Here is a 20,330-nt window from a genome sequence, read left to right on the forward strand (position 1 = left end):
GAGCCAAGAGATCAAGTAGACACTGGCTTGTCAACTGAAGAGTTGCTGGGATCCTGAGGAGCTGGCGGTGGTGGTCCGAGTGCTAAGGACCTATCTACCCATCCCATGATAATGCAGCCATTGCTGTGGCTGCCAGAGCCACTAGAGCTGCTGGATTTTCCATTAGTCAGTCAGTTGCTTCTGCTTGCACAGTGGATACCTTCTCAGGGCAGGTTGCAAATGCCTTGGACATTCAAATTGAGCTAAATTTACAAATGAATATTGCAGTTAATTTTGCTATTGGTTGTAGTTAAAGTCCACTGCGAGGTTACAGTAAAGGCTTATTGCTGTTATTCACTGACCCTGGAGTATACAATTTACAAATTGGCTCTTGAGATTATTCTAGTTTACTATACCAGGGTTCCTTTCACCAGCGCTGACACCTTACTTAAAGGACTCCAGTTTGGGCAGACTTGTTAAGGATTGAGCAGGCACAGTCTCCTAAGGAGTGCTTATATATGCTGGAGCATCATCTTCATGGTTTCATGGTGCCAGAGCCAAAGGCAAACTCAGGTCAATGCCACGTGGCAAGTCCTCTTAGCTATTGCCCCAGAGGATCTTTCAGCACAAATCTGGCTGAACTTGGTGATGGGTGACTACTGAGCCAATGACGGGAAAGGTTTTGGGGGGGCTACCCCAACCTAAGACAGGAAATGTGTTTTGACCTGGATGCTTTCCCATGACGGGTAAGGGGTATTGCCTGACGTCCAATGCCACCCAAGACAGGCCTAGTCATATAATTTATATAAAAGGGGGACCTGTAGGGCCCGGGTCTACCCTTGTTCCTGGGGTTCATCTTGAGGACAGTTTCTGGTCAGCTAACTAAGCATCTTGTTTGTTCCTGTGCTCCCTCTGATTAGCTGAAGGGCGTTGTTGACTCCATCGTTGGTATGGTAATTTCCCACCTGCCTGGGCGGAAATCCTTGTGCAGCAAAGTTAAATAAATGGCATTTGGCTGATCTCCTTTTGAATGACCCAGGTCTCTTTGTGTGTTCTTTCAATCTCCAGACCCTTGCCCAACTCGCATACAGTACAGTGGCGCGCGGAACTGTACCGAGGGGGTAACACAGAATCGGGTGTTACAAGGGATTTTCCTGCAATGTATGGTAGATGGAAGCAAATTCCTTCCTACCCTCCCATGCCCAAAAGCTACCCACACTCTCCCAGCCCTTCAACTATAACGGCCATGTGGAAGAAAAAAACTACACATAAGGACATCCCAGCCCCCCTGACCCGCCCCCTTCACCCCTAGACAGCAATAAACATTTTTGTTCTCCACATCCGGAGTCAGTATCATCTGAATACACCTCACCGTATGGGGAATGTGCCTTTGACTTTAATCTGCAAAAAAATGATTTAGCTAAACTCAACCCAGAAAGTTTTCTATGCCACTCTCAAAGTTGACTTCAGGAGTTTAGAAAGAAAAAGAGTGTATATTTTTATAGAAAACAAAAAGAAACAAACAGGCCCGCTAATTCCTCCTTCTTAATGCAAAAAGTAGCTCGGTAATTTTATCTCCCCCTGAGAACCAGGGAAAGACGATAAGAGGTTCCAAGTCAAACACGCTCAGCTTCCATCTTTTATAAAATATAGCATTATTGATTTTATTTTCCTTTGCTGTGGCCAAAAGAAAATACTCTGTAAAAGGAAAGGAATTTCTTTCATAGTCTGGACTTTCTACAGAGCCTACTCCTTAGAAAACTGGAGGAGATGAAGCCATGATCTGCTGCCGTCTATGTAGTACGTTTGTACCTACGTATCCTCTGGATTCTCATCTCACAAAATCCTAGGAAGTAAGGAAGGTGAATTGTCTTTAAGACTTATGCTTAAAACTGGCTATCTTCCTTCAGATTAGGCATGGTTGACATGTATAGCACCGAATAGAATACTTTTCCTCAAGGCAGAAGATACAATAAACAGAAGGGAGGGGCCATAACTATCACACACATACACATGCTCATGTGCACATGAAATGAGAAAAATGGAGAACCAGTGAGATTCTTCTTCAGGGTAGGTGGTGGTGACACCAGGGTCACAAGCAAGGGCCCTAGCCTCTTCCACTGTGTGTTTGTATCATCCCCACCTAAGCTCACAGCAAACAGGAGATTGACTGCAGCTTTTGCTCAGCCTGATCTATACACTGCCTCTGTTTCACTTTCTGCACAGTTCTGGAAGCCACTGCCACCTGTGTCATCCAAAGACCTCCCTTACGCTGACACTCTGTGCCGGGCCTGCATGCTACATACGGCTATATCACAAGACATCAGGACTGTGCTTACTTCTTTACACATATAGAGTAGGTAATCCCAGCAATCCAGTAAATATCAACCAAGACTAACAAAGCAGGATCAGCCCTTCAATGACAATGTGTCCTGACTCCCTAGGAGAAAGAGGCTTTCAGTACCCGAGGGGTTGGCAAGGACTCCAGGACAGCAGAGTCCCAGTGGTATTCTTTCCCCATTCCTAATCTCAAGATACAAGATTCTGAGATTCTCTACTCCTGATGGCTGTAAATCAAACCTTATCTAAAATACTTACATGAAGGTTCGGCTTTGTGCAAATGACATTTTTAGCACACTAGTTACTATGATGCACACACAGATACTGGTGTGTCTCAGATATTCATATAACTGTGTGATTATATAAAACAACATATTTCTGCAGAAGTTTGTGGTCCACAAAGATTTTCACCCAGGCTGTCTCACATATGTTTAAAAGCAGGCTAGATTCTATTCTGGAAATAGAGAAATGGTCTTCCTGAACAAGACCACACAACTTATAACCGTCTCATTAAAAATTTTCTGTCCCCTTCAGACAGGATCTCATTTCAGTCCACATCCCAAGGTTTGCCCTTCCAGGCTCAAAGGACTCATAAGCCCTTTGTGTATAAAGCAATTGGGTGTATATGTGTGTAAAAAAATCTTGACAATCCAGAAATCCATATTTGGAAAATAGCATGACTTAGAGAACATTAAATACTTTCCCTAGACTTCCTCCCACTTATCTTTCAAATAAAGTTCTAAAGGTTAAGGATTCTATGAATTCTAAACTCAGATTAACTTCAAAAGCCACTGCCCATTGGCTCAAACAATAAACAACTATTGGAGGGACCATCAAAGGGAGCTACTAGGAATTGGTAGTCAGGACAGAAATAAGACCCAGACCTACAGATAATGGGTCTGTGAGTCTGAGGTGTAAATAGGGAAACCAAGCATAGGACCAGACAGATGTGTCTTGTCTGTGATGCATTGATTCTGCCACTTGGAGTCTCTTGCTGGACACGAAGCTGAGCATTTCCCTTCCATCTCAGTAATATTCACAGAGAACAGGCTAGGTAAAAACTATTTCTCCTGTCCTACTTATGAAGAAATCAAGTCTTGTTCCAGGCATGATATGCAAATTGAGTCATTTACCAATTCCTGCTTTTTGGAAATGGAGCCGTTCTTGGAATCCTGCCTGTCCTCCATAGACACCCCCCCACATTGGAAGCCTCTTTTCTTTGCTGTGTCCCAAGAGTGTTTCCGAGGAAACACCAAGCCACAGAAAAATGGTTGGCCACTTATTATCACAGGAGTTTATTTTACCAAGTTTTTGCTTTGCATGTTATGCATCCATGCTTCTTTATAGGAGACTAAGTATTGAGAGTCATAGTTGAGAACCAAGCATCAAGGCCAGCGGCAGAAACACCCTGAATAAGAGCAGGCAGAGATCTTTAAAAAGTAACAGCTTAGATGCAGCCCTTCGCTGGTGATGAGGGCGTACCTTGAATTTACAGAAACTGGTTTCAATAGAAAATCAAACTGAAATAAGTGTTTAAAGTCACATCAGCAGCATCCTTGAGGTGTTGGCCTCACACTGGCCCTTGGCATTAACCACAAGTGACACGAGAGAGGACAGACTCCAAGCAAAGCTAAGAGAATTTTATTTTTCCTCTATGCTAAAGCAAAAGATCCTCAGGTACTAGCACACACCTACACACAAAGGAGCTGGGGTGGGATGACAGTGTCCAGCATCTTGGCCTCTCTACCAATAAATCCAAAACCATGGAACAAATAGGACCCTATTGAAGCAAAGACAGTGGTTCCCCAATCCTAGAGCCCAGATGGCCCAGAGGGAGACCTTTGAGCTGTTACCAAGTATGATTCTCGTTGCTGCATGATAGGCAAATATTCTCATCTGAAATATACAAGAGACACTGTTCCTAAGTTTTGATTCAACTTGGTGAATGACATATTCTTTCCAGTTACAAAAGAAACCAATAAATGGCACCCAACTTTCATCTAACATTCATCAGACTCAGCACAGGATCTCTAGTCATCTTTGATCTCTTATCCTACCAGCTCCAAATAAGCCAGGAAGTGTGCAAATGCTCAAAGGAGGAACAGCTCAGCTTTTCAGTTGCTTAAGTCAGAGAGGGAGAAATTTTTACTGCCATTGAATGCCTTTGTCAAGTAATTGTTTCTCTTGAAATCCCTTGAACTTAGTGGGTAAAACCCAAGGCAGTAAATTAAAATGCTTGTAATCCCTTCCTTATTTAGATCCAAGAACATTAGTCAGCTATAACTCCAGTGATGTCTGTATCCTGAATAAGAGTGGCTGTGCTTTTCTGGTGAATACCAAGTGCATTCAATTGGTAGGAACAAGCAGCCCACTTAGGATGCACAGGGACTGGTTTTCTTGGGAATGTTGAGCTGCACTTGAGACTTTAGGCTTGCCTTTCATTAGGCACTTCAGAAAGGAACACCCGGATAAGAGACAGGAGAACCTCCAACCTTTTGAACTAGTACTTCACCCAGTTTTCTGTGGATATCATCCTCATACATCTGGATGGATGCTACGGAAACACCCGCAGGTTCTTCTCTGTAGTTATCGCCCTCATGTTCCTGGACGGATGCTGCAGAAATACCTGCAGGTTCCCCTCTGAGGTTATCACCCTCATACACCTGGATGGATGCTCCATAAACACCTGCAGGTTCCCCTCTGAGGTTATCACCCTCATACACCTGGATGGATGCTCCATAAACATCTGCAGGTTCTCCTCTGTGGTTATCACCCTCATACACCTGGGTGGATGCTGCATAAATATCTGCAGGTTCCCCTCTAGCAGAGATTTACAAACAAAACACAGGTTGCTGGGGAGCCTCAAGCACCTGAGGCAAAGGCAAGAAGGAAATTTTGATCACTTTTCTTATTGCTGAACTTGCCTTCAAAAAGAATGAAACCACAATATATGCAATGTGGACAGATCTGGAAAGAGTTGAGCTAAACAAACCAGTTACCCTACAATAAAAAAATACACATTTGCATGCATTTGTGGGGGCTTAAAAAGTTAATGTTATACAAGTAGAGGATAGAATACTGGCTATCAGAGGCTGAGGGGGGTAGGACAGAGATTGCGAAAAGGGCACGAGGTGTGGTTGGACAGAGGTGATTATGTCTAATCTACAGTACAGTAAAATGTTTATGCATGGCAATAACCAAATACTACATGATAGTTGGTAAAGGATTTAAAATATTTTCTACACAAAGAATGCATAAACATTTAATGTAATGGTAGACCAATTATCCTAGACTGATCAATATACATCAGGTACATGCATTGAAATATCATATAGTACCCTATGAATATGTATAGTTTGTATGTATCTATGAAATTTTTTCAATTAATTTTCTATATGTTAGCGACAAAGGGGTATAAAAATAATTTCTTTGTACTTTATCACATTCCAGTATCTTGATCTTTTACTAGATGTTTCTTGAGAAAGGGGTATGTCCTCGCTGACTCTCCATCCCTGTGGTAGCTAGTCAAGGAGCTTTGCAATGTTAAGACTCTGTTATCTGCCTTACAAGAAAGCGTTCTGCAAACTTGACCTTATGATCTAGAAATTTAGCCACCAGTTACGCAGAGGAAGTTCTGTGGACGTTATCAGTAGGACAGTCAATAAGTACCTACCTAACACTATTTTTAAAAGGAGTTCACAAGTTCCCACAAGGAGCTGGAAAGACAGATCTGCCATTCAAGTGCTTCCCTTGAGAACCTAAACTCAGTCTGTAGTATGGTAGTACCCTGTAAAAGAGCCAGGCATGGTAGTACATGCTTGTAATCCCAGCAATGAGAATGTAATACATATAGTGGATGCTTGAGGCTTGGTGACTTCCAGCTAGCCTAGCTTACTTGGCAAGTTCCAGACCAAAAAAGAAACAACAGAAAAAAGTAGTGCTTGAAGAATGACACCTGGGATATCTTCTGTCCTCTGCATGCACATGAACACACACACAATGTATTGTTCTGTCTCTCTCTTTCTCTCTCTCCCTCTCTCGCTCACTCTCTCTCTCTCTCTCTGAGCTCCCATCAGTTTATAGCCACTAAGTACATTATCCCCAGCAAGTATGATCACCACAAGATGGACCTAGACAGCACACACAGAGCTAAATTTACAAGCCTTATAGAAATTGCTACCCCATCTGGTTCTAGAGTTGTGTCTAAGTCACATATCTGTCTGCTTCATTCCCTCAACCATTAAAAGCAAGATGAAACATCAATTTAAAAAAATGATGTGCAGAGAACAGGAGAGATGACCTATTGGAAGAAGAATGCCGGCTCTGAGAAACACTGTCTTCTTGACCCAGGCACCCACACAGTCCCTTCTTATCACCTATGCGCTAGCTAAAGGACTAGGGTGATATCAAGGAAGTTTGCGGCATTTAGTACCAAATTATTAGTGATTGTCAATAATACAAATCTCTCATTGCCTGCATGTGATTTAAATAGAGATACATATAAAAGTTTAACATTTCAGTAGCTATTTTTAACTCATGGCTATTCCAGTCAGAAATTTTATACACATACATACATACATACACATACATACATACACACACACACACAAACATACACACACACAATTATGCACAATACAATGAGACTTGATGGAATTTCTCAAGAAAGTGGCTTAGGGGGCTGAAGAGATGGTTCAGAGGTTAAAAGCACTGGTTGTTCTTCCAGAAGTCTAGCTTCAATTCCCAGGACCCACATGGTGGATCACAACCATCCACGACTCCATTTCCAGGGATCTGAGGCCCTCTGCAGGCCTCCAAACATACCAAGCCCATATATGCTGCACAGATATGAATACAAGCATATACATAAAAAACAAACAAATTTTTAAAAGAAAATCTGGGCTAAATCAGTAGCAAAAAAGTATTAAAATTAGTATATCTCTTTTAGTAAGAATTAAAGTTGAAAGGGAAGGTAATTTATGTATTTCTTTTCTTTTTACAGCTACATTTCTCTCTTGAAATTTCATCAATGTGTTTATTAAAATATTTTAACTTAGCTACTGTCTGCCTTTTAATAAAGATCTGCTTCAGAGAGTTTATATTAAATGAACTTTCAGACTTTTTAAGAGCAATGGCCAGGAGCCATTATATGGAGTGCAGCAAGGCTTCTTTCTGGCAACCTATGTACCTCTGAGCGTGACTCCACAGGAGCAGGAGGACCTATCAGCAACCCTGGCATTGCTGTCTTCTGCCTCCTTCCCCAGGGACAGTGCCATCACAAGGCAAGGCAGAGTGAACCTAGTTTTAGAGAATGGTCGTGGCATACATAAAAATAATTCTGGCTGTGGTGACCCTGTGCAGAGATGGGACATTGTCATGCTCTTGATTCATTTATTGGCAGCATGAAGAACTGGTGGACCAGATGGCCTTGCCACTATCTGTGAATTGAGGGGAAAATGTATGGGTGTGGCCTTCTCCTGCAGCCAGTGCTCATTAGCTCTATATAGCTTCAAAGTTGACTTACACTAAACAAGTTTATCTTCCAGACAGATTCACCACCAGCAATGAACGAACCTCAAGCGCTCCAAAGCAATTGGGCCATGGGTTCACTTTGCCTTTGAGGCATGGAGCTGGCACAAGGGTTATTTACACCTTTACATCACGACTCTGCCAGCCAAGGGAACAAGAGATAGGAGGTGATTTTATTGCCATAACGTGTCCTGAATGGAGGAAGCTAAAACCTTACATTTCCACTTGCCCTTAATTGTATGAGTTCTCCTATATGCTTTCTTCAAAGGAGCTGGCTTCCAGGTGAAACAGAGTGTGCACAAATTTTTCATATAAAAAGAATTCTGCAGAACAAGGCCTCGATTCATTCCTGTGACTGATTCAAAAGTCTGTATTTCTTGGCCCGCTGGAAACATGGATGAGAACCTGACAGCCCCCATAAATGCCAAGAGCCACCAGTTTTCTACCGACCACAGTGAATGAGACAGTGTGACTTCCAAACACGTCTCTGTGGTCCTTGAATCACTCATGTGTTAGAATCTCCGCCTACGCTTTCCCTATTCATGCCACTTGAAGGCTGAGCGCTCTGGCGCCCACAGAGGGAAAGGTAGTCCCTGGATTAACAACCAAATTTAGCGTAGAGTAGAACCAAAACTCAGCATGTCACTCACAATCTAGAGGCACCAAGAAAATGACAAAGAATGTGGAAAGGGCCATTTCATCACATGAAAGAAGGGGCAATGAGGATTAAAGAAGACTGGACACGCACAGATTAGCTCTCACTGCTAATGTTCTGTCTTCAGGCACAGACTGCCCTTGTCACCTTGTGTGCCATAGGCTTCGATCCACTCACGTAGTGAGAAATTACTAATACTTTTGGGGGGGTATACTTGCAGGCATTTGATTTATTGCCCTTCATGTGTGTTTGTGTGTGTGTGTGTGTTTTACACCTGTATTTCTCCATCATTTTCTTTTTTTTAACTTTCAACTTATTTTCACAGTGATTTGGAGCGATATGACATCTTCCCTTTGGAAGACTCCTTTAAATGCCCATGAATTATTGAGTAGAGTATTCTTCAAAGAGCCGTGAGCAATGATTTGGGGCTCTTTGGGTAATCATGATCAACTCTTCGCAGACAAATGTTCTGTTTCATTAAATCACTTTTTTTTTCTTTCTTCATGATGAGAAGTAAGCCTAACATAAGAAACAGGCTGATTCTGGACTATTTGGAGATGTGGTTGAGCCCCCGGTAACTATCTCATATTTACACCAGAAGAGGAGTGCCGAGAATCTGGGGAGGGATATGAGAGGAGGAAGTGTTTGACTCCCTTCTGTGTCTCCACTCCAGTGACAGCTGGTTACACCACATCTGTCCTGTGACCTTGTGTCCTCAGCACTGGGATTACACACACGCATTGCCACCATACTCTGAAGGCAGGAGAAAGGACATCTGAGCCCATGTTAATAGTCACCAGGTCTCGGCACAAAGACTGACATTTTCTGGACACACGCTCAGCTGGCCTGCTGGATAGTTGCTGCCACATTGCCACGTTTCACGACACCTGGCACTAAGCTATCACTCCTTACTTACTTACGTAGATTGTTAAGTAGTTGATTATCACCTATTGTCCTTCACAGGCTACTTGAATACAGTAAATACCATGCACCCTATGTTTGCCATGAGTACTGCAAGATCTTGATAGGCACTTAGTAGCTGCTGAATAGTTGAGGAAACAGTGGTGGTCAGCCAGTTGAAGTCTTCTCACACCTTGTCTGTGTCTGTCCTAACTTCATTAACTGAGCCACAGTGTCTGGTTGTGGGGTGATAGCCACTTGAAAGCCTGTTCCCATGTATCTTAGTTAGGGTTTCTATTGCTGTGAAGAGACACCATGACCACAGCAATTCTTATAAAGAAAAGCACTTAATTGGTATTGAATTACAGTTTCAGAGATGTAGTCCATTATCATGTTGCCAGGAAGCGTGGTGGTGTGCAGACAGACAGCGTGCTGGAGAAGGAGCTGAGAGTTCTCCATCTTGATCTACAGGCATCAGGAAGTGAACTGAGACACTGGGAGTCTCTTGAACATGAGAAACCTCAAAGCCCTGCCCCATAGTGACACACTTCCTCCATCAAGGCCACACCTCCTAATGGTGCCGCTCCCAATGAGCCAACGAGGGCCAATTACATTCAAAGCACCACATCATATGAATCTCTCTCAGGCCTCCCACCCAGGGTGTAGGGTTAAGCTTTTGGGAAAGATCCATGACACTCTCCCATTTTATCTTCTTATTCACAGAGCAAAATCTATCATCATACACATATGTGTGCTTATGAAGGCCTGACTTGGAGGACAGTCCTGCCCCCCTGTCTCCACAGGAAAGACTGGACTTACAGGCTCTGAGATTTATGACAGGAAGATGGTGGGGGAGTCCTCTCCAAAAGATCCTTTTTGTTCTTCCCCCAATTGAACTCTCATTTGAAATATTATCCAATTTTTTGGCTATAAATAACATTGCACCTTGGTGCTTTGATTCCCTTTCTGGTTTCTATTTGATTTTTCATATGTAGAACCTTGGAACCCTGTAAAAACAATAGTGTGCTGGAGCTGCTTGGCAGGCAAAATGAGAATCCCCGAGTGCCCAATGATAGCCCAGTTAAATAGCCCCATGGTCCGTCCTCATCATCTCTGCTGTAATAACACTGGGATTTTCCAGTTGAATGGGTCTGTGTATGGAATGGCCAATAATTTTGTTATCTGCATGTGAAAGAAAATTGTGTTTTACAGATTCTCTCCTCAGAGTCCACTTAACACCTTCTGTCTCTCAAGACTGGAGAGGTGCCTCCACAGTTAAGAACACTTATTGCTGCTGCAAGAGACCAGGGTTCAGTAACAGGCACCCACATGGTGGCTTATAAACATCTGTAACTCCAGATCCAGTGTCCTCTTCTGACCTCTATGGACACTAGGAATAAACATACATTCAAGAAGAATACTCATACATATAAAGTAAACCTTTAAAAAAAAGCTGTATTACAATTCCCCTCATCTTGAAGCTATATTGCATTTGAACAAGGACAACTCAAAGCCAAGACTTGTGATCACCATCATTAGTGAACTTGGGAAAATTACCATAGAGAGCAGATAAGCATGAGAGACCTTAGCTGGAAAGGCTGTATGGATCCTTTTGTACCTCCAATCCAGTACCCCCACCCTGCTCTTCTCCCTGTCTACCCACTTAGAGTGAGAGTCTATGCTTCTAATCTATTCGGAAGAGCAGATTCATTTAAATACCTGTCACCTGCATTCACTCTCCAATGCATGGCAAGAATCAGTGACAATCTCTCCTGAATATCCCATTCAAATATACTCTACTCAACCTATATAAAATACAGCTTACAGAAAAACAAAGTATTTCCTACCTGGATAATATTCTTCGATAGAAAGTGGAGGATCAAACCTAGCTAGGGCTTTATACATCCTAGGCAAGCATTCTAGCTCTGCGCTGTCTACCCATCTCCGGAAGCTTATTCTTGAAGTGCACATCTGTGGCAATGTACCACCTCCTTTAGCATGATAGCTGCAAACGGTGAAAGATATAGCAGTGCTCCAAAGTAGAGACTAACGAGACATCTGAACACCAGCCATACAAATGGATACCTAACACATTTTCTCTTCATACCATGTGACAAGTCCCATTTCATTTGAAATGTAATTTTGCACAATTAAATACTGTTTGAAAATGGATCAAGAAGAATTTGGAGAGTTGTGCTTAATGCTCATTTGCTATTTGATTTATATTATCATCTTCATGATGAGACACAAAACAGACTTAAGGCAAATAATATTTTAACCAACAAATTTTAGTGACAAGGGGAGTTTTCAATGAATTGAAACAAGTCAAGCTAGAGACTGTAAGAGTTCAGTCAAATTTATAAAGAAATATATATAAATATGCTAAACCCTTAATTATATAAATTTAGATTTTTTTTGATAAATATACAACTTAGTCACTTCCAGGAACAAAAGCAGTAACGTCCAAATATGTAACAGAAAGGCTATTTCAGTACACTGTGGACAGAATGCAACACACAGCCAGCATTAACTCTCTGCACAAACTGGACAGCTCTCTATTCTAGAAAGCTCCACGAATCTATGAGCATGCAAAGGGAGAAACATGTTTTGAAGGGAGCACTTCGCTGGAGTATGAAATCATTCCATACTGACTTCAACACAAAGAGGGGGATCAAATAAAGTGGGCCACTGCCTTACTCAAGCTGTTTCCTTTGTGCTCACCTCTTTCTCCCTTTCTCCATGACAAATTTCACAATAATAAAAATTAGGCTTCTAGGCTCTCAACTCTTTTTCACCTGGTCTACTGATGATTGGCAGGAAGAGCCTCAAACCAACAAAGGCCCAAGACAAACAATGGGCAGACGACAGGAGATTAATCAGAAACCCTTTTTAGGCAGTATAGACAAAGGGCCTCACCCCATCATTCATGCGTTCACATATTTTAGACTGATGTTTTACAGCTGTTCAGATGAGACTCTTTGCAGAGCCAGGCTAGCCTGCCTGAAAGACACCACCCATGCTGCTGGTTGCCATTGCAGCCACGTAGTCTACGTACTCACTTCTCTTGAATATGCCGCCCTTCTGCTCTGCCAGGCAACCTATTCTAGGGATCCAGTTTGGGAAAATAAAGGAAGAGGCAATCGGTTTAACTATTGGGAATTACTGTGTATGCGCTCATGCTCACATCTGAAACCTGTGCACCTTAGCAGACTTCGGTGAGTGACAGCATCCAAGGCAGCTGCCTTCTCGGCTTCTGTCTCTTTCACATGGGAGTTCTACACCTCTTTAAACTCGTGAAAGGCAGAATCAGTGCCTGAATAGCAGTTTGTTTATTCAAAACAAAACATAAGAAAAAGGAACTTCTGGAGGCATTACCATCCCTGACTTCAAACTCTATTACAGAGCTACAGTATTGAAAACAGCTTGGTATTGGCATAAAAATAGAGAAGTCGACCAATGGAATCGAATAGAAGACCCAGATCTTAACCCACAAACCTATGAACACCTGATTTTTGATAAAGGAGCTAAAAGCACACAATGGAAGAAAGAAAGCATCTTCAACAAATGGTGCTGGCATAACTGGATGTCAACCTGTAGAAGAATGAAAGTAGATCCGTGTCTATCACCATGCACAAAACTCAAGTCCAAATGGATTAAAGACCTCAATATCAATCTGAACACACTGAACCTGTTAGAGGAGAAAGTGGGAAGTACTCTACAACATTTGGGCACAGGAGACCGCTTCCTACGTATAGCCCCAGCAGCACAGACATTAAGGGCAACATTGAATAAATGGGACCTCTTGAAGCTGAGCAGCTTCTGTAAAGCAAAGGACACTGTCACTAAGACAAAAAGGCAGCCTACTGACTGGGAAAAGATCTTCACCAACCCCACAACAGACAAAGGTCTGATCTCCAAAATATATAAGGAACTCAAGAGACTAGACTTTAAAATGCTAATGAACCCAATTAAAAAATGGGGCACTGAACTGAACAGAGAATTCTCAACAGAAGAAGTTCGAATGGCCAAAAGACACTTAAGGGCATGCTCAACCTCCTTAGCAATCAGGGAAATGCAAATCAAAACAACGTTAAGATACCATCTTACACCTGTCAGAATGGCTAAAATCAAAAACACCAATGATAGCCTTTGCTGGAGAGGATGTGGAGTAAGGGGTACACTCATCCATTGCTGGTGGGAATGCAAACTTGTGCAACCGCTTTGGAAAGCAGTGTGGAGGTTTCTCAGGAAATTTGGGATCCACCTACCCCAGGACCCAGCAATCCCACTCTTGGGAATTTACCCAAGAGATGCCCAATCATATTACAAAAGCATCTGTTCAACTATGTTTATAGCAGCATTATTTGTAATAGCCAGAACCTGGAAACAACCTAGATGCCCTTCAGTGGAAGAATGGTTGAAGAAAGTGTGGAATATATACATGCTAGAATACTACTCAGCGGTAAAAAACAATGACATCTTGAATTTTGCATGCAAATGGAGGGAAATAGAAAACACCATCCTGAGTGAGGTAACCCAGGCCCAAAAAGATGAACATGGGATGTACTCACTCATAATTGGGTTCTAGCCATAAATAAAGGACATCGAGCCTATAATTCGTAAAAATCCTAGAGAAGCTATATAAGAAGGTGAACCCAAAGAAAAACATATAGTTATCCTCCTGGATACTGGAAGTAGACAAGATTGCCGGACAAAAAATGGGAACATAGGGGTGGGGTGGGATGGGGGGAGGGGGGATGGGGCGAGAAAAGTGTGAAGTGGAGGATGGGAAGAGCTTGGGGGAATAGGATGGTTGGGATATAGGAAGGGTGGATATGGGAACAAGGAATTATATATCTTACTTAAGGGAGCCATTCTAGGGTTGGCAGAGGCTTGACTCTAGAGGGGTTCCCAGGTGTCCAGGAAGACGCCCCCAGCTAGGTCCTTGGGCAGCTGAGGAGAGGGTGCCAGAAATGTCCAGATCCTATTGCCATACTCATGAATATCTTGCATATCACCATAGAACCTTCACCTGGCATTGGATGGAGAAAATGACAGAGCCCCACATAGGAGCACCGGACTGAGCTCCCAAGGTCCCGATGAGGAGCAAAAGGAGGGAGATCATGAGCAAGGAAGTCAGGACCGTGAGGAATGCGTTTACCCATTGAGACGGTGGGACAGATCTAACGGGAGACCACCAAGTCCAGTTGGAATGGAACTGATGGAACAGGGGATCAAACCGGGCTCTCTGAATGTGGCTGACGGTGGAGGAGGACTGAGAAACCAAGGACAACGGCAATGAATGTGAACTCTACAGCACGGACGGGCTCACTGTGAGCCTTAACCTTCACCTGGCGATGGATGGAGATAGAGACAGAGCCCCACATTGGAGCACCGGACTGAGCTCCCAAAGTTCTGATGAGGAGCGGATGGAGAGAGATCATGAGAAAGAAAGTCAGAACCATGAGGGATGCGTTCACCCACTGAGACGGCAGGACAGAACTAATGGGAGACCACCAAGTCTACTTGGAATGGGACTGATGGAACATGCGACCAAATCGGACTCTCTGAGGGTGGCTGATGGTGGAGGCTGACCGAGGAGCCAAGGACAATGGCGATGGGCTTGGACTCTACGACATGGACGGGCTCTGTGTGAGCCTTGTCAGTTTAGTTGCTCACCTTCCTGGACCTGGGGGGAGTTGGGAGGACCTTGGACTCAACATAGTGTAGAGAACCCTGATGGCTGTTTGGCCTCAAGAGGGAGGGAGTGGGGGTGTGGGTGGAGGGGAGGGGAGGGAAAGGGGAGGAGGAGGGGAGGAGATGGCAATTTTTAATAAAAAATAAATAAACTGGAAAAAAAATTTTAAAAAAAGTACAACATTAAAAAAAAAGAAAAAAAAAGAAAAGAAAAACAGGTAAAGAGTAGAGAGTGGGGACAGGCAGTGACAAACAAAAAGGAAGAGGCCCACTTTGAACTAATCTCTTGAGCGCAGAGCACGGCACCAGAACAGGCCTCTAGTGGCTTGTGGCTATTATGGTTCCACACAGCCTGGCACAGCCTGGCGACGAAGGCAGTAGCCCATTATGTATCAGCACAGTCAGTAAGGGTGGAGGGCCCTCAGCACAACTCTGGTGATTCCAGGATAGCTGCTCCAGTTTCCCCGTAGCCTTCATGGTGATAAACTGTCAATTTGCATAGGGTTTAGTGGCCATGGCAATGCAATCCCTAGAAACGGTGGGTGCGACAAAATGAGCCACGGGTTTCCCTTCTGAGGTCTATCAAAATGTGGACAGAGGAGTGGCACCTCCTTCTTCACGTCAGGGAGACGGGTGCAGGTCAAATAGCTCTCGTGAGAAGGAAATGACCTGGCACCCTGCTCGGGCCTGTGAGACACTCTGACCTCTTCCACTGGCCCTTCAGTTAGTGAAATACCCTGCAGAGATAGGATCATTCCCGTCTGATGGAGAAAGGAACTGAGACCTAGGAAGGTTTAATTATTTCTTCAAGGTCGTAGAGTCAAGGCAGAGCCCAGACTAGCTTCCAGGTTCCTCACTCCTATACCATTATTTTTCTAATGTCCCTTTAACATGGGAAGGAATGGAAATTAGGTGATGGACTAATTCTTATTTATTTTGCTCCCATTCACTGAGCAATTTTTTTATGCATGATCTCATCTAATCACCCAGTTAAGAGGCAAGTGTGATTTCTTAAGGAAACTAAACTTCTTGGAACATCTCCTGGGCTCCTTCTACTGCAGCCGCACCGCACTGGCCCCTACAGCATTCATGTGATGTCTATCGCTGATGAGCCTTGATTTTAACCAAGTGTTCACAGGCAGGCCTCCTCTGATAGCCATGGGGTAGGAAATCGATCCATTTACATATCTTCAGAATAGTCCATTGCAGAGACTCAGTTTACATTTGTCACCTGTGCAGCTAAGGTATAAATTTTAAAGTAACATGGAGCCAAATTTCAGTGCCACATATAAAAATGAGAAGCTGTATCAGTTCCCTTACCTATAACCTTAGCATTATGGAGATGGAGGCAGAAAGATTAAGAGTTCAAGGGCATCCTTGCTGCATATTAAGTTTGAAGACAGCCTGGGCTACTTAAGACCCCCCGTCTCTCTTTCTCTCTCTCTCCCTCTCCCTCTTTCGCACACGCATGCACACACGCATGCACCAAAAGAGGGGGTGGTTCAATTATTTGGATATCAATGGTTCTAACTGATCATAGTTCTGCTATAGATGAGACATATATACTTTCAAAATACAGATTTGCCACTGGGCTGTACGCCACCAAAACGTGAGTGTCTTATGGTTTTATGTGGAGCTAATCTGACCCTGCAAACCTTCCTTGCCTGATGCTTTCTTACCTGAGAGCATATTGTCTGTTTTTATTGAAGGAAACTTCAAAGTCATCTCATGCTTGTGCCGATGAATCATGAGATGGTCCTCTGTCGGGAAACGCTGTTGGGGAAATAGAGAGAGGAACAGGAGACATTTAGTTTGCAACACATAGATGACAACACAGTGAAAAAGACACTCAGAATCGGAAACAAGATAGGTAAGACAAAAAAATTGTTATCACACAAGCAAATACAGCTCACAGTTCCACACTGATTTACACACATGTGCTGGTATTGGGGCGGGGGCGGGGTCCTCCCAGCTATATGCAAACATGTGGGTTATCATGTCTATTTGTTTACCGAAAGGCTTGCCTATGCTGCAGGGGGAGGCTGATAAGCGGGCTCTGCTTCTAGTCACTCTCCAGTTCCCCAGAATTTCCCCAAAGTCCTCTACTTGTTGCATAAGCCCGGCTGGCTTATCAGGGAACTGCAGAAACCCTGGGTTTCTTGACAGCCAGAGGTTTCCATGTGGGGGAAGAAAACTTCTCAAGTTCAAAGCCTTTGAACTTTGTCTTATCCTTTGCTAAATAGTGAAACACAAGGTGCAAAAGAGCCAGGCTGAAGGTACTGGAGCAACACACCCAAAAGACACACTGTGCCCTAGAGCCTGGCTCTGTTAGGAAGTCGCTTAAGAAAAGACAACCGCATCGAAAACGCATTGTGGACCTGCCGTGTACCTAATGGCAGCAGAGAGCATAACATCCAAAATGAGAAAATGGATGGATAGTTTGGTAGCACTGGCACTATGCAAAACCATGTGGAACTTTTCTGTGATAGTTACTGCTTTACATAAGGGTGTAAAATTAAGTCTAAGGCATGATAAGTATGCTAGACATTATCTACAGATTAAGCAAAAATAAGAGAAACGCATGACATAGAAAGAATTTTGATTTATGTCAGACTTTGGGAAAGAAGTCCATGCTATGCTTAATTTTTAAAATATATCTACTAATGCACACCGTGACATCTTTACAGTATGTTTCTGTTTATGAAGGCCTAGTCCACATATTATCTAATTCTTTTAATTTTACATATGATCTTATAGCAACATGACAAATTATTTGGGGTGTTCTATACTCTGAATACTGTAGTCAGCCTGTATTTATTTGAAATTTTCAGGGAATGATGTTAGGGTTGCCAAAAATGTTGCTCCCAATTATTTGGGGCCATTTCTGGCTCTCCTGTGTTGAGTGGAGCTGTATGAATGACTCTGTCCTCTGCATCATGAATGGAAATGGCCTATCTTCCAGGGGCAAGCGTCCGGTCTCTGGTGTAAAACCCCCTTGTTATTTACCTTGCCCTACTCGCGGGATGGCAAGGTGACTCACACCAGATATAGTGGCCCCTCAGTAACTCTAAATCTCTCAAACGTTATGTTGTATCCTAAAGGAGAAAAAGGTGTTTCCTAAACATTCTACCATAAAAATGTAGCCAACAGTAAGAGGAATGAGCTTTGTGGTTTGGCTGTAATTCTTTACTGAGCAGGCTCTAACCTCGCCAGGCTCAGATGGGCATGTTTGCAATGACTGGACTAACTGAATGAAGTTTTTATGTAGTAAAGTTTGATTTGTTAAAGTCAAATATAAATACAAGAAAATAATACATCCTGATGAATATTTCTGAATCTTTGATAACTTAAAAAGAAACTTGCAGAACTCAAGATGGTCAATACGAATCTCTATTACGTTTGTACACCATAGCTGAAGGTTTTTCTACAAGGAGAATGGATTTGTGTTTGACCAAGGGAGTTCACTAGGCTGAATCCTATGAACGGTTCTGAAAGTGGCTTTTGTGTGAGCATCGCTTATATACTTGATGCTTGGCTCATATTCTGAAGAGTTTGCAAAGAGTGGCACTTGCACCCAACTTCCGGTTACACAGAGATACACTCTATATAACTCAGGTATTTCTGCTTCTGTATTGTTTATTCTCATGATTTTCTTAACACCAAATATTAAACACTGGTAAAAATGAGAGAGAGAAATTAACGTAATATAAACAATATGGTAATATCTTTCATGTTAGTAAGACATTTTAAAAACATTATTTTATTCTATGTGCTTGATTGTTTTGCCTGCATGTATGTCTGTGAGCCATAGATGAACCTAAAATCCACAGAGGCCAGGAAAGGATATTGTATCCTGTAGAACTGGAGTTACAGATGATTGTGAGCCATGATATGGTTGTTATGAACTGACCCAGGCCTCTGAGAAGGCAGCCAGTGCTCTTAACTACCTCTCCAGATTTAATAAGTTGGTTTTTAATAATGTTTTGCGTGTATGTAGGGTGTGGATGTGGCAGGGGTACAGACAGGTGAGTACAGGCACACGCAAATGCCAGAAGAGGGCATCAGATGCACTTGTAATTATAAGTGGTTGTGTGCAGACTGAAGTGAGAGCAAGGAACAAAGTTGGGGTCCTCTGTGACATCATTACCTGCTCCTGACCACTGAACAAGCTCTCCAGTCCATAATAAGCCATTTTTTGACACTGTAAACTATTAAATGCTAACGTAAGCACCATACAACAACCAGAATGAAATAGTTAACCACATATTTCTTTGTTTTTAGTCAAGGAATCACTATTTAGCCCAGGCTGGCCGAGAACCCAAAATCCTCCTGCTTAGCCTCCTGAGTGCCGGGATTACAGGTCCACAGCTATAGCGCTGCATATGGACTAACGTTTCCTTCTGAATGAGACAAGTCACAGCTAACAATAAACAAATGAGATGCACGGTAAAATAGACATGAGAGTTGAAAACAACAATCAACGTGGAGCATAAAAAGAGAGTGGGGACACTGGCTCCAAGAGAGTAGGGACACTGGGCTCCAAGAGAATAGAAAGAGCTTAGGAAGCTGGTTCTCATTCCTTCTGAGAAAAAGATCATGTTTTCAGATTACATGCTAAAAGATCTTCTAGGAATCAGAGGCCATCCCCAACCAAGTAAAGTTTCCCTTGAAGAAGAGAAAGGGGAGAAGAGCAGCCTTCCACTGCCTCCCCAAGACAACACTAACAATTCTGTTCACCCATCTTGCAGGACCCTAATATTTTCCCTGCAGGTTCCCAGGTTATGGGACTGCATGAGGGTAAGTATTGCGATCACAGCAGTTGACTTGTCCATGAGTTACTAAGATTCCACCGGCGGGGATGCCCGGAACGACTGGCCGATGGCTGCATTTTCATTCAGCTGAAAGATGGGCGTAGTCTTACAGCAGCTTGTCAAGATAAGAGAAACACTGCCATACAAAGACGAAATGGACTCACAGGTACATCACACATCCAAAGCTGTGGAGGAAGCTGGAGACTGTCCCCTTAAAATCAAGATCCTACATAAATCCTAATTGCTCACGTCTAGCCAACATTCCCCATAGTCCACTTAGCCTTGTTAAAGAAATACCATAGCTCTCTCCTCAACAAAACATTCAAGGGCATTCAAGCAGGGCCTGCTTAAGAACTCATGGCATGAGGCTGTGATAAAGTACTTGCCTAGGATATGTGAGGTCCTGGGTTCAGATTCCC

General features: G+C 43.0%; 1 protein-coding gene across 1 annotated transcript in view; it reads right to left on the reverse strand.

Annotated features, from left to right (window-relative positions):
* The window catches only part of Creb5 (cAMP responsive element binding protein 5), a 396,935-nt gene that overhangs the window by 292,702 nt on the left and 83,903 nt on the right, over positions 1 to 20,330 (reverse strand). Inside the window, exon 3 of the mRNA XM_038320106.1 lies at positions 16,780 to 16,873. Coding sequence (XP_038176034.1) covers positions 16,780 to 16,873 — 94 coding nt within the window. The remainder of the gene's footprint in view (positions 1 to 16,779; positions 16,874 to 20,330) is intronic.

Source organism: Arvicola amphibius, chromosome 2 (assembly GCF_903992535.2).
Source record: "Arvicola amphibius chromosome 2, mArvAmp1.2, whole genome shotgun sequence".
NCBI classification, from domain to species: Eukaryota; Metazoa; Chordata; class Mammalia; order Rodentia; family Cricetidae; genus Arvicola; species Arvicola amphibius.